Here is a 15,810-nt window from a genome sequence, read left to right on the forward strand (position 1 = left end):
CAAACACTTCTCAGAATACTTCTGTGAAAATGAGTTCACCTCTGTTGAAATACTCTACCAGCTCATATTATATTTGACTGAGCTGACAAATAGCTTGACAGCATTCCTGGAATCTGCCAAAATACAATTTCAGAAACGACAATGCCAAGAAAGGTAATAATCTAAATGAATGTTACTGCAGCTGAGCATTCACATTCCTGACTTTCTTTAATTCAGTTAGAACCAGGCAAGCCCCCAGTTGTTTGTTTCTTAGTAATTGTAAAAGTTTCTGGTTTGTGTTTCCCTGTTAACACATGATTACAATTAACATTTCATGGTTAGCTTGTAACAAATTTAACACATCTTAAAATTGTTCCTTAGATAATTGGGTGAACAATGGGAATGACCTTAATTTACAACTACTAAGAATGTACAACTACTAAGAAGTAGCTTCGGTGCAGGAAATCCTGTTTTTTAATGAGCTGTGCAAACTCCATTGGATCTCCTAAAAAATAAGTAAGAGCTACTCAGAAATCTCAAACATACTTGAATTAGCAATTTCATAGTGTTTGTGGAGATGAAGTTTGCCTTGTGGATTTTGTAACGTTCATGTATGAAAGCTGTTTTAGAGGACCTACAAATAGACATCACAGTTTTAACATAAAAACTATTTTATCTGCCTTACTAAAACCTGTGTCTTAATTCCATGCAGTTTTGTAATGACACTATATTGCTAGGAAATTTAATATTTTAAATCTTGTGGATATTTTTGTGGATATATTTTTAAGATGCTCTTGCTTTTGGGGATGTTTCAGAATGTTTTCTGTATATTCCTCAACACCATCCAAACCCCACTCTCATTCTGGTTTATACAAACAAGAGAAAAAGCCTCCACCTGCATTCCTAACCACTTCTGCAGTTGAAGAAGTTGCCTTCCTAGGACACAACAGGAGGGAATTTTGCCTTCAGTGGAAGCAGACGGAAGCTAAAAATCCAGGAAAAGATGATGCTTGGGTGATGTGAAGAAAATGTTAAATCTGTGTCTGTCTCCAACAACAAATATTTAATAAAGGTGAGACCGAACCATTTCAGGACACTTTTCTCAGAGAGTAGGTTCCAATCTCTTCCTTTTGCTAAAATCTGTTAGGATGAACTCTCCTCTAAGCCCATTCTTGCATATATTGAAACAAATAGAAGTGTGAATCTCAATCTCAACTCTTGGCTTGGGCGAATACTGATATTTACTAAAGAAATCTGCATTAATATTTTGCAAGTAAAACAACTTATTTTGCTGGAGATTCTCAGAGTTGTGACACGCATTAATAAAGCCAAGGCTTTGGCTTAACAGTATGAAAAATTGTTTATGAAGAACACTTAAGGCATATGTTCATTAATTAGGTCAGTAAAGACAGAAAGAAAAAAAGATTTTTTTTTTTTTTTTCTACAACAGGGTAGATTAGTTGTAAAGCATCTGTCTCAAACCTTTTCGTAGTACAGTCCACGGAACCAGGAAAAGGGTCAGTTTAAAATGTATATGGTGTTGAACAGAAAACAGAATGTTGTAAGAATAAGAGATTAATGTTGAGGTTTACTCACTGTGTTCTTAACAAATGTGTGAAATCCGTAATGAATGTGTGTATGCGTGTCAGTGTTGGAGGGAGGGTTCAATTAGAGCATGTTTCTGGTGATCCTCAGCACATTTCCTTAATTTTATATTCTGCAGATGCAGCTGCTCTCTAAGATGTGTATTTATTCTGATTTTACATCTCTAAGGCTTCGAGATTAGTTACACTGCCTGTTTGAACTATTTTCTCAGTTGTTAGAATTAAATAACTAGTTGTACTAGACCTCAGGTGTAAAATTACAGCTGATCAAAATTCAAATGTTCTCTTCTGCCTTAAGAAGTCTTTATGACCTTCGGTACTTTTCAGATGTCTCTAAGTGCTGTTTTTTAAAGGTTCTGTTCTTTATTAAAATGCTATTTTGGTTTGCTTTTGACCCATTTCATGATTTAATCCCTTTAACAGTGAGCTACTGTGATGTCTAGAGATCAGGAACATACTTCTGTTTACAGCAGAAGAGTTCAGAAATGCCTTTTTGAGATCTGGAAGCTCTTGAGCCATGGGCGCTTGTTTAGAAGGTTCCTGAGATTGTAAAATAAAGTTTTTCTACATCTTACTTTTGTCATTGTTCATTCCATGCTGTGCCACACTACGTACTGACCTTTTATCACTGATGCACAGAGGCACATGTTCTGGCAAATTCAAGAGTGCGTTATATCTTCCTACAGGAGACTCTTTCAGATGTCTGTCCTTGATCCAAGAAGCATGCTACTGTAAAAAATGAAAGGTCACTTAGTTTTCTCAATTAGGTCAGAAGAACTTAGCTTGAATGTTGTTCTATTATCATAATCACAGCTCTGGAAGCATAATACTATATATTTCATATTTTTAATTTATTTTTTTCTGAGCAGCGCTGAACATGCGTCAGTAACTGACAGTGTTCACACTGAATATTGTTTCTGGAGTGTGTACTGTGTGAAATTCTCTATGTGCACAATTAAGAATTGTAAATGGTGAATCAAGAGCCAATGAAAGCATAAATAAAATGTTCAAGGTTTCTGAAATCATGTAACACCAGTGTATCATGTTTGAATCTTTCTGCTTACTCATTTGTCATGATTCTGAAAATGGAAATATGGTCTGAGTATAGCTGGCATAATGGTGTTTTTTAGTATATCGACTTGTAACTGATATAATGATGTAGTATCTGCGACAGTAGTTTCGGGGTGAGTAGTTCTGGGCCTAGTGTATAGGGTATGATGGATCACTGTCTCCCTCCTTGAGGAGAAGATACTAAGATGGTTGCAGTGGTCAAATGGAGTAAAATCATTACCCAGTAATAATGATGTTGCCTTTGGTTTGGACTCTTGCTAGCAAAGAGTCCAGGTGTGCAAATTAAGCTATTAGATCATCTTTTTCATTGCAAATGCAAGTGGAACTCTAGTTTGACTTTTGTGGCTTAAAATGTTTAGCATGGGTCTGAAGTTGCCTTTGGACAGTGTTCTGTGGACTTCTTGAGAACAAATTATGCACAAATTGGGCACTCAGGTGCTGTTTTCTGCTAAAATAAAACAGGATCAATGCATATGGAAATCTTTGTGCTGTGGACACTAACAGCCTTGGCATTTAAATCCCACTGGAGCCATTACTGCAGTTTAGCTATCCGTTGCCTGAACCAGAATATTTTGTTTCTTTGGCCTTTTTATCTTTTTTTCCTTTATTTTATTGATTATTTGAGCTAAATCTTTTGAAATACCATTCCAACAAAAACTGTTTCTTTCCAAAATACTGTTGCTTCAACCAGATGGCAAGTAGCAATTATTTATGAAAGGTAACTTTTTGTTATTGTTACTTTACAGCTGATACAAGAAATTGGTTTCTTAAAATTGAGAATAATCTTTCTTATTTCATCAGTTTAATAGATTAATGAGGTATCATCAGTAAAATGTTATGTTCATGCACCTCCTATGATTTTTCAGAAAATGGGTAGAGGTAACACAAGTCTGTCAGTAACAAAACAGAGTCGCAAGGGACTTCACTTGAATCAACCAGCCCCATCTATTATGGAAAACCTCATTACGTGATAACTTTTATAAACTGATCAAGGTATTTAAAATAACCTACTATATCTTCGAGTTGTTGATGATAAACAAAGTGAGGAGCGCTTTCTTGAGGGAGGACAGGATTTCTGTTTGCAGCAACTGCTGGTTTTTTTCCATTAAGCTTGCTGTCAGTTTTGCATAATGATTTCTGCTGTTGTATTCTTTTTTTTTTTAGAATGGATAAAATGCCAGAGACAATTAACAAAATGATGTTATAAACTGCAATGGAAACCACACATTTGTAATGGCTCACAGGATTTCTGATCTGAAAATGTGGACAACTGACTCACACAGTCAGCAACTGGCTATTTCATAGACTAGTTGACCATGACCGCTTTTTCTGATGCAGTTCTAAGAAATTTCAAATACTGGCTAAAACTGGCTAAAGGGCTGCAAAATTGTCCTTTTCAACAGCAGCATGGTTACTTTGATTTTCCCTTTTGCAAAGGTTTTCCTCAACAATACTTGGAGCTAGATTTTCCTTGAAGCTACAAATGAAAGACAAACGAATGCATGTGGGCTCCCAGGGACAGTTCATTGCTCATAATTCAATATAGTTCATACAGTCTCTTTCCAATCATTAGTTATGCATTTAAAGAAGTAACTTTAAAGACTTGGGACATAGTAACTAGTTTAACTGTCTCTATAGATCTCAGAAAATTGTGTCACTAAATATCAGTTAGATAAGTTGATTTTATTCAACTGCTGTTTGTTCCCTTGCATGTTTTAAACACTGATATTCTAACTTTTGTAGTTCTGATATTAGGAGAATTATCGCTTTATCTCATAATGAGATTATTCACATAATGGTAAATTAAAAAAAAATCACGTGATTCAAAACAGTTTTCTGAAGACTTCTTGTACAATAAAACAAGAAATAGCTCTATGTGTTTAATCATTATGCACATTGTTATTCACTGTAAAGCAGTTCTCATATGTGAAAGCAGTGGTTGCATTAGGATTCTTTTATGTGGATGTTGTTCTCCAGATACAAACCCCAAATGTTCAGCTAAAAAGGGCCAGTGAATCTGTCACAAACAGCTACTGCAAATGTACTCTCAAAGCAACAAGGATAGTGAAAGTGAAGTAACATTGCCAATGGCTTTATAACCTTCAAACTTGATGTGTTTGGCTTTCAAGCTGCCTAAAAACAATTGCTTTCTAAGTATGCAATTCGAGTCTTTGAATGAAAATTAAGATGTGCAAAGAGTTTAGTAGCTCTCCTTTCAAGGTATGTTTTAAATATTACACTTATTGAGAATATGATTTATTAGCAATAGTATTGTCTATATAGAGAGAACCTTCAGGGGGACATTCTTCACCAATATTCACAATAATAATCCTAGATAAAGGCACAATGGTTTTGATAAGTGGAAAACAAGCAAACAATCATGTGAGAAAACAACACCAGGCCAGGTTCCCAACTTGTGTCTTAGTTGGAACCTTATAAGAATCACTAGATTAGTTAGCCTATCTGCCCAGTTGCTAATTCATGCGTAGTGTTAGTTCAAAGATCAGAAATAACGCTGCTCTAAGGAGTTCCACCTGGAAGGAGGGGAGAATATATTTCTGTAATCTCTGGCGCTGCTTCTTGCTTCCTGTTGGACTAGTGCTACGCGGGCTGTGAAAGTGGGAGTTAATGATTCCCAGGGCTGCTTCTAGCTGTGCTCTGTGCTGGAGCTGCTGCACAATTTAAGTAGTTCTTCACGGGTCAAACTGAGGACTAGCGCAAAGCTTGTAGGGAAGAGGGCGTGTGTATTTTCTAGCTAAGTAAAAATCCCATTGGTCTTGACTGTATTTTCCCAGTCCTCTGAAAACAGTGTAACTCCATTGACTTGGGCATGGCAGGCTTTGGTTTTCTAAAAGGATTGTAAATTCCATGGCAGATGGTACAAGTGCCAAGTATCGTTTCATCAGAGGGACCTCTCAAGCTTATTTTACTGAAGTATGTTTGTTCTGTGGCCTCCTGTGAGGGCACTCAGCTTTGCTACCCGGTACCACCCTGCTTGGGCTTGGCTCCTTGGGTGGGAACTCCTTGGTAATGAGCCCACAAACAGCTGCTGCGATCTGGACCTGGTGCTGCATTTACACCCTGTGGAGCTTCAGTCCTCTTTGTCCCAGAATTCTGCTGCCGTCCTCTTTTACTTGTCTCCTGTTTGCCACCTACACCTTCCCTCCCACACAGTCCTGTTTCTGAATAAGTGATTTTAAGTTTAATTTATTGGCTAGTACTGGGAACCCTGAATGAAATTCAGAAGCTGAATCAACGATGTTTGTTGTGGGAGATGGATGGGGCATTCTGGTTAAGTAGAGATTTGCATAAACATGCTGTAGGCATTGGAGTGTAATCAAAGAGTAACCAGAGAAATCGGAAACTCTCAAGTGTCTGGGACCAACTGGTGGAGAGAGTAGGACCTTACACATTTATTTAGGGGTCAGTAACTATTGAGTTTCCTTGCAGATTGCCCTAGGATCTGATTGCGTGAGGAAATTGTTTCAGCTGAGATGGTAAATCATCACTGCAACACTTCTCATCCTCAGGCCTTCTTAGAAGTATTCCACTGCCTGTCTTCCTTCCATCTGAATTCCTCCCTCCCCTTGCTGCCTCTCTGATAGCCACAGTGGAGGCCCTTTGCAAAGGTCATGGAAGGGGAACTCGAGATTGGAGAAAAAACGCATTGAACGGGATTCTTCAGTGCCTCTAAGACAGTTCAGTGTGGCTGAGGCACTGTAGCTAGTGGGTATGTGTTGTTAATTTACAACATAAGCAACAAAGTAAGATTCTGTTTTTCAATCTGGTCTTGGAGTTGTAGCATCTGTGACAGTACAGCACATCCAACACAACAAGGATCAGTGAGCCCATACCTGGGGAGACTCCCAAGTTTTACATTTTTGGGCTTGTGAGAACTTTGCAGCTTGCAGCATAACCTGGTGTGGCTGGTGGGACACACTGAAGTGTGAAAAACATGGTGGAAGTAAAGTTAGAAAGAATTATTTAACTTCAGGCAGGGACAAGAGGCTTTTCAGCGCATGCTAATGAGAGGAAGAGTTCAGGCAGAAGTGATAATGTATTTCTAAAGTTAGTCTACTAAAAGAGCAGCAAAGAATAATCAAACCAAGGCTTTTTTTTCAGTTTTCAGTATTTCAGCACAAGCTAGTGTAGACAGTTGTGTGATTGTTCCAGCCACCCAAATATATCAGCTGTGTACGCTGGCACAGTGCTGTGCTAAAGCAGCTATATAGCTTCTGGCTCACAGCTGGCCCTCGTTCATCCTGCTTGAAGCACAAGCAGAGTAAATGAGCATCTGTTTGCTCTCATCATTGTAGACATACCCTCTGGCTTCAGTCTTATGGATAAACAGAGTGGTTTGGGTTTTTTTTAAGAAATATTTTTAATTCTTACTATATTTGTCTTTTTATAAAAAAAAAACCACACACAAAAAAAAACAGTAGAGCAGCTGGAAGATTTCTGTTGTAAAAGGCCATATGATTGAGTTCTGAAGAATGAGAATTCTTATTCTGGCTGACTTGGACTCAGTGGTAACTTATTTTTCAATTATTTTCCAACTTTTTGTTATTTCATTTCTGAAATTTTTGCCACCAATGAATCATTGTGACTGTGGGTAAAGAAAGCCTATGCTGAAAGTTGTGTGTACCACTTTCTTAGTATTGCCTATGGAAACTCCAGTAAAAAAACAGGAGTTGCAAATCTTATTTCCTAATATAGTGAAAAAAAAACCCAACAACCAACCAAAAAACTTTTAATTTATGAAAATACGAAGAGAATGGGCCACATTAAGCAGAAGAAATTGTTTTGCGCGTTAGTGGTAGCTGAAAAAGTACACGTGCTGAGAATTCGAGTCTTATGGGACATCGCGATTGTAATACATGGTCAAGGATCTTTTTTATGCCATACGTATCTGAGGACTTGGATATCTATTTATGTATTTTATACTGCTATTAATAAACAGGTATAAATGTATTTAGCATTATATACGAGTCCATTGTGAACGCTTTATACCAGCCTTGCTTTCATTCTAGGCTAAAGCATTTAATTAGTTTTTTTATTAATGACTTAGTTACAGTATTCTAGACAGGTCGTGACACCCTCAGACCTTTCATTCCCTGAGGTACTACTTCAGCCTGGAGTGGTTTCTTTCAGTTTCACCACTTAACGTTGCTATCTCTTTAAGTAAACCGCTGCACTCCTGGCCTTTCTGGGAAATTTATCACTAAACTTTTCAAAGGTTTCCCCTACCAAATTTAAAATGCAATATCCAGAGCACAAGCACTACTAATTCACTAAGCAAAAGCATCATGTTTGGATGCATATTTTCTCATTCCCACGAGAGAGAGAGAGACCTCAGAGGTGGTTAGAGATGTCTTAATGTGCTTAGGTGTTTGGCGTCAGCTCTTAACACTAATGCAGACTCTGGGCATTAGCTACTATTGGGAAATCTTTATTCACTGAAGTATTTGGTGGGCAAAATATTTTCTCTTCCTCTTAAAGAAATAAATAAATAATGTGTAATATGCTGACACAAACTATTTGCTTAAAACAGGCAATAGGCCTTGGGGAGATATTTATGATACAGGCTAGATTGACTTTAGCAAGCAGCAGCTGGTGCTTTCACACTGCTTGGTGTTGGAATGATCTTCTGTACTGCAAGGTAGAGAGGCAGAAAATGCAGCTGCATCTTTCTGGAGCTAATTTTAAAAAAGCAATGAGCTGGTAATTACCACTTTTCCCAGCTGGTCTTTATGAGGGTAAAAGGTTTAATCAGAGATCGAGGGTGGAAGAGGAAAAATGCTAAGCAGGCTGCAAACCAGTGTTAATAAATGTCCCTCCTGGAGATATTTAGAAATTTAAGCTCTTGTTGGCTGGGAGGAGCTGGGAATGAAGATTACCTCCAAAAGGTTGTCTGACAGTCCTTAGGGCTATGCCCTTTGTCTATGAGTTTCCTCAGGAAGGATCCATGATGAGGGTTTTGCGATGGCTGTATACCCTGTGGGCTTATCCAGTTTGGTGCGATCTTCCCAGGCCTTGGGGGAGGAAACAGAACTGAGCTCGTTCTGAAAGGTGCAAAGTGAGGGGGATTTTCTGTGGAGTTTTTTCAGTCAGCATCTCACTTCTGCTTGATTCATACAAATAACTTATAAGCTGGATTAGTGCAACAAAATATAAATATTTATGCACCCATTTAGGTAATGTTTGGCTCTATTTATAAACAAGAGCATCTTGCAAGAGCTTCTTTTTGATAAGTAAATAAAGTAAGTGCCTGTGTGTTAAATTAACCATACTTTGTTAACTCTTCCAAAATATCAAGTCTTAGGTAATAACTAAACCAAAAAGTGACAATAGAGTAGGTTTGGTGGGAATAACTGAAATACTTAACTTCAGGAGAACAAGAAGCTCTTGTTTACATTCTTAGTTGGTGGGGGAAAAGAGGATGAATCTGTTTGGTTTTACCATTCATTTCAGTTTTTTAAGTGTATTGTTATTGTAGTGATATGGAGGATACTAGGAGAAAAGAGCAGTCAGATATTAATGTGCTGGTCTTAGGGTCAATTTCTATTTGCTAACTTTTCTGTTACGACTAACAGGAAATTGTGTCAGACCCAGGTCTAGTTCAAGGTTTGATTTTTGCAATCATCAGAACCCAGTCTATGAATTCTGATGAATCTATCGGTTCTGATGAATGAGATTTTTTGTAGTTCGGCCTGTAAGAAAGTAAGAAAGCTTTTGTGAGCTTTTAAACTAGCACTTTTTAATATGCCCTTTGCACACTTAGTTTCACATATGATCATTCTCTTGATTGACTTTGATGGCATATCAATCTAAGTTGGCTGGATTTGACACCTATGTATTGAATGATAAAAGAATATTTTGCTCTTGTTAGGAAACAATAATTTATTATGCATGATACGGCAAAATGGATTTAAATCACTTCAAAACATGTTTCATCTCATCTCTTGATTGCTCAAATCAAAATAATAAAAGTGTCATAAAGAACTGAGGCCCAAGTCTAGCAATTTATATTTGCTTTTCTAAAATGTTTTCATTTGTTATGATCATAACTTATTTCTCAGTTAAGCTTCCTGAGGGTAAAATGTTGAAGTAGGATTCCATAATGCTAAGTGACAAACAGATAGAGAACTGAGAAGACAGCTCCTGCCCCAAGTCTTGCAATTGAATTAGGTCAGGGGATGTCAAAAATGAGCTGTGCTCTGTGTGAGGGACCCTCTCAGGTTACCTGCATGCTGTCCCAGGTGGATGTCTATCCTAGGCAGGCAGTAGACTTTATGAGCAGGCAGAAAGGAATCTTGCCAAAGGCCTCATCCTGCACCCAGTGAGAACAGAACAGAACTCAAGATTTCCTCAAGAACTGGGTTGGGGCCAGTTTTAGAGGAGTCAGATTTCTTTTCCTGGAAGTGAAAGCTGAGTATTTACCTGTGATGTGAGTCCATCAGGGACCTGGAGCCACAGGACTTGCAGTAAAGCTCTGTACCATTCCCTTTGGTGTGTTTGTGTTCTGTGGGAGGGACAGTCAACGTCTGAGTTTGGGGTTCACATTTATTCCTGGCTACGTGCAGAGGCCAAGCCAATACATCACATTTACATAATGCTGGGTTGAGCTAAGGGAGTCAGATTCAGTCTTTGTTTGCGATATCAATTCTTCACTTTTCATGCATGATTTTAGGTGTGCAGAGTCCCTTCAGTTAATTAAAAGATTGACTTAGTCATATGTAGCCACTGAACCATAGGCAAAATCTTTGAAGTGTGAATTCTGTGTAAGGAGAAAGATATTTTTAAATATTTGTTCACCAAAAATGTTTCTCAGTTGCTGTCACCTGTTGTATTGAACTGGATCCATGCCTGGTTTTGCCTTCCCTTCAAAGTCCATCAAATAAATAGTCTTTAAAGTCAGCTAGGGGAAAAAAAAAAATTAATTCTCTCTTATATCAGGTATGTAACACATGAGTATGTGGAAAAACACGTTCTGGTGTTTTTGTCAGCCAAAATGAAGTGAAAGTGCCTTTTTTTGGTGAGAGAGAGAGAAATGTGCTAATAGAATGGCGTTTGGCTAAAGCTCAGCAGATGAAAACTGGGCCATGACGGCAAAGGTGGAAAGGTCAGAAAAGAAAGAGAGAAAATTATTTCATTTGGAGGTGAAGGTCATCTGAAATAAGTGATTTCACATTTAAAAGGCCACTGAGGAGAAAACTGATGAATGTTAACATTTTTATATTGGTTTACTTCATTCTTTTTTCTTTTCTCATTTGTAATGCTTACGTATTCAGGAAGTTGAGGTAGGTTTTTCACTTTTAACTTGTAAATATCCATAGAGTGAATAAAAGTATTTACAACATATCATAATTCATATTGTACTTTAAACTGTTACGATCAACTGTAAATATTGTTATGAATGAAATGTATTGATACATGTTAATTATTAATATGTTAATATTGATTTATTAACATGTTAATATTAAAATAACATAACAGTTTCATATGTTACAGCAGACATAAGGTATTTTAAGCACATTAGTATCTGTCCTAGTAGAAAGCTCAGAAATGCATGGATTTCTGTGCAGTTATTTTTGTCAGGAAGGTGTTTTATTGAATGGGAATGTTAAATCTCTTTAATCAAGCTGATCGTATTTTGTTTATTTGAATGATATACACCAGGAAATCAGTGTGATGTTTAGGCACTGTATATTGCTATATCAGCATGCTGTTTTCTGTTGGAGGAAGTTACAGTGAAATGATGGTGTCCATTCGGAGATATTAAGAGATGCTCCTCCTAACAGACGTAATTTCAAGTTGATGTATAAATTTCAGCACCTTGCAGAGTACTGGCACAAAGCACTGTCCATTTTTCAATTCAGAGCTTTAGGTTGTATTTAAATGAGACATAGATTTTCTGCTCAGCCATATCTACAGGGTGAATTTCACCTTTACAGTGCCATAACCATTCAGTTACAGTTCTTGCTGGTATCAATGCTGAAGTGAAACTCTAGTGCTGTATTTTCTGTTGTCCAACTGGCATAAGTTATTTTGAACTGCTATTGACCGTATTGCTCTAATGTATGTGTAGTTATTATTTACTCCTGTAAATAATAATGAGGTTTATATATTGAAAATCTCAAAGGTTTTCTCTATTCTACTTTTTAGGGATTTTTTTTCCATATTTTTTCTTGTGTATTTTCCTGTTATCATACTGTAGTTTCAGGCATATGCTAAAATAAATATAGTTTCAATTTTCAAAAAGGAATACTAAACAGATCTGCCTAAAGGAGAAAACGAGAAGGAATACGTTTACAGGAGAGGTGGGTGTTTTGTAGGTTTTTTGTGAGGAAGGTGCATTTTCTGTAAAATATTCCTTTGACACTGAAATTGAGATAAACCCCCTTTCCAATCCTTATTTCAAAACTGGTTCCATATGGCAACAGCATAAGAAATCGTTCTTGGGATTTGAATTATTTAACAGTTTCTGATGCTGAAAACCCAGCAGCAAAGCAACACCTAGGAAAAAATGTAAGCAGGCAAAAAAAAGAATATTTTCTTGCTGGAAAAAAATTGTGCTGCTCAAAAAGCTTAAAACCCAACGTATTCTGAAAAGTGATTAATGCTTGGTGAATTGAGCAGTGCATCATAATCAATTACAAAGCATTGTATAACAATGAGGGGGTTTTTGTATTAACAAAGCTGCGGAATTCAAAGGCAAGTCTGTGATTCTATTTCTGGTGCCAAACCCCGTACTTCTGAAGAAAAAGTATAGATATTTTTGATGTATCTGAAATAAATTATAAATAATAATCTTTGGTATTATGGTGGAACATCGTCATTCTCCATAAAGTCAGTATAGACACTGAGCATGAATATACTTGGAGAAAGAAAATACATCTCCCGATAGTTGTGCAGAATTACATCCAGCCCCCTTCATTACAGGGAGCATTTGCCTGTCCTTGCCTTCCCCCAGAGCAGGCAGAGAAGAGCAGGATAGCAGTTCACAGTTCTCCATGCTGTAAGCGTTACTATTTTCTGCTTCTCATGCTGGCCATAGCGTTCAGAAAGGAATGCACTACCGTAAGGTGCATCTCCTGGTATGCAGCAAGGGCATGGAGAGTCCCTGCTCCTCCCGTAACAGCCCCCTGGCCTGTTCTGAACCCAGAAAGTAAGACATGCTGGCTTTCAAGTCTCCAAAACGTTCTAAGTTAGGGCGACTGGATGGCATGAGAGCATGTGAAATTCAGTGTACTGGAGATAAATGGTAAGCAAAGCCCTATGGAAGACATAATTTAGGTGTCTTATTCAGACTGATGGGTTTTCAGTTACCCTCCTGGCAGGAAAAAGAAATCTAGGTGTCATTCTGGACAGCTTGATAAAGAGATCTCTTCAGTGGCAGCCCTCAAGAAATGAATATAGAATACTGGATATATTAAAAAGGAAATGAAGATTAATATGCAGACAAATATCACAGTATTAGAGAAATCTTCCATGCTTCCTCACTTCAAATACATTATTCTGTTGTCATCACTTCCTCTCAAAGAGGACACAAGTGACATCTACAGAATATGCTGAAACTAAATATAACAGTTGGGCTTGAATCCTGGTTCTTTAGGACTAGGGTTGATGGCACTCTGAAGTGGGGGAAACTTTGCCTTCAGGTCAATATTCGCTAAGTACATAGAATACAAATTGATACAACACACAGAAAACTTTTCCGTTCTTTCTGCAGAGAGACTTGTTTCCAACAGTATAATCAGTTGGCCAGGCATTCTGACAGTTCCTACCTTCTCCATTTTAAAGTCCAATCAGAATTATGTAAAACAGAACCACAAGACTCACAGCAGAATAATGTCTGTACATCAGATTTATAAGATTTTTAAAATTCAGTAGTGGGAACAGTGACAAAAGTATTCACTGTAAGTGCTCCTGGATGTTATTGTACTTTAAGTATAATGTTTACGGTATTATTGCTGTATTTCTGTGCATTCACAATGGTGTGATTTACATGCATCCGAATGAATATAAGTGGTTTTGGATTTACTTTGCTGACCTTTCACCACACCAGGATGGTGTGGATCATGTTACGTTATCTGAACAGTATGCTTTTCTCTTTGATATCGAAAGTTATAGACTGACAGGAAATAATACAGAGTTATCAGAAAATATTTAATAATGGGCATACTTTGAAAAACAATTCAGGATAAAAATTCAAGGTGCTGAATCCAAGGAATTTTTTATTCTTTAATTTCTCGCCTGCATTTACTACTCTTTAGGACACAACCTGTTGATATTCTTATCTGATTTGGGCTAAATATGTTAGGATCAAAAGATGAGTTGATTCATTTGTAGTTTAGTTACGTAAAATTGTACTGAAAAGACTGATTATATTTTTCCTGAATTTCCTTTTTTTTCCTCCCCATTTAGGATGATTATTTCAGAAACTGGAATCCAAACAAGCCTTTTGATCAAGGTAAAGTTAGTACACATTTTGTGGTTGTCTTCTGCTATTTTGTGATATCGCTGTATACTTTATGCCTTTCTTCCTCTGTCTGTTCCATGAATTAGTGAAGAGCTATATTCATACTTATATCTTATTCCCAATTTAGTCACAGCTTGAGGTGGTTTATGTATATGGCTTTGGCTCATCTCTGTATTTTTCAGCCACGTTTTTTAATCACCATCCATTCCAGTTTGTATTCAGTGATGGTATATATGCTTAGAAAGGTTCTCTGTAACCATGAATCTCAGTCTAACATGCAATTTAAAACAGGTATCTTCACATACGTTTTCTTTCATGTTAAAAACTTTGCTAAATGAATGTCATAAATGTAATTACTGCATTTCCTAACACTTAAGGGGCCAATTCTTTGAAGCCAGTTGTAATGTATGAATTTCAGGGCTGGTTTTCAAAAGAAGTGTGTTGCGTATATGCTGCTGATTCAGATACAGATTCTGTAACTGACATTTTGCACTTTGTCTTGGTGAGTTGTTACGTTATGGCAGTACTTCAACAATTTCCAGGCCAGCCACCAAAGGATAGGAAAAAACAATAAAAAATATTCTAACTGTTGTCTCCAGGGTAGCACTGGGAACAACAGCCATGCCAGGAAAAAGAACTTCAAATTGCCAATTTAAAAGAGATCACAGATAGCAACTCCACATGAAGCATTCTCTGCTTGGTGTTCATAGCTAGCAACAAACTTTTCTGATGGGATGGTAAGAGACATTCATTCCGAATACCATAGATGAACATCGCTGGTAACACTAGTAGCCCTGATGTTGCTAGGTGCAGTGGGTTCTATTTGATAGTTAATGTCTCGTCAGTAAAAAACATGGTACGCAAAGAAAAGTCAGCAGTCCATCCTCTGAAAGACGGATCCAAAAGTAGTGCAAGCTGATAGCATGCCATAATTTTGTCCTTAAAATCAGAATATTGTATTTTAACTTTGCTATTTGTTATATTTGTCACTTTGACACTAAGATTCTGTAACATACCATACCAGAGCACCCTCAAAAAATGTAATATGAAACCATTTGGGGCTTATATTTAATTATTTCTTAAAGCTTTCTAGAACGTATTTTTTTCAGGACAAATGTTAAAAATTACATTTTGCACAGCTTCTTTTGATTTGGTAGAACCAGTTATCAGCTGTTTGATTTGTGGAGGATAACAAAACACAATATAAAGCACAGGTTGGTTAACCTCTCTGTTTGGCTTTTGACAGTTGCTCATTTTTCCTGTTTGTAATGTTCAGTGAAGCTCATATAATTCCTGCTTGAGAACGCATATGAGGCGAGGATATTACAGCTGTAAAATCACAGGTAGTTAGTAGACTTTTTCCATTGCTTAAGGCATTTTTAGGATCCTGGATTTCTTTGACTAGCTTTGGTTCATTATTCAACATCACACCTCTTAAACTGCAGAACGCCAGTGTCCTAGAATTTTATTCAAGATGGTATTCTATAAGTTTCAATCTACTTCTGCTCTGAAATTTGTAGGGATTTTAAAAGATGTTATGCTCCAGTCACTTAGAAAGGAATGATCTTACACACGGTAACTACAATACAAATGAATTTCAGTCGTGTAGCTCCATTGCACAGCCCTCCTCTTTTGGATCCTGTGTTCAAAGTTAAGTGGCATTCAAGTAGAGTG

At 37.2% G+C, this 15,810-nt stretch overlaps 1 protein-coding gene across 2 annotated transcripts in view; it reads left to right on the plus strand.

Moving 5' to 3' along the window:
• Window positions 1–15,810, plus strand: part of SPOCK1 (SPARC (osteonectin), cwcv and kazal like domains proteoglycan 1) — a 330,703-nt gene that overhangs the window by 95,241 nt on the left and 219,652 nt on the right. For both annotated transcript variants that reach the window (XM_087754039.1, XM_087754040.1), the window contains exon 3: window positions 14,082–14,127. In XM_087754039.1, coding sequence (XP_087610165.1) covers window positions 14,082–14,127 — 46 coding nt within the window. The remainder of the gene's footprint in view (window positions 1–14,081; window positions 14,128–15,810) is intronic.

The sequence above is a fragment of the Nipponia nippon genome, unplaced genomic scaffold (genome assembly GCF_047370975.1).
Source record: "Nipponia nippon isolate SJK-2023a ecotype South Korea unplaced genomic scaffold, ASM4737097v1 scaffold_17, whole genome shotgun sequence".
Classification (NCBI taxonomy): domain Eukaryota; kingdom Metazoa; phylum Chordata; class Aves; order Pelecaniformes; family Threskiornithidae; genus Nipponia; species Nipponia nippon.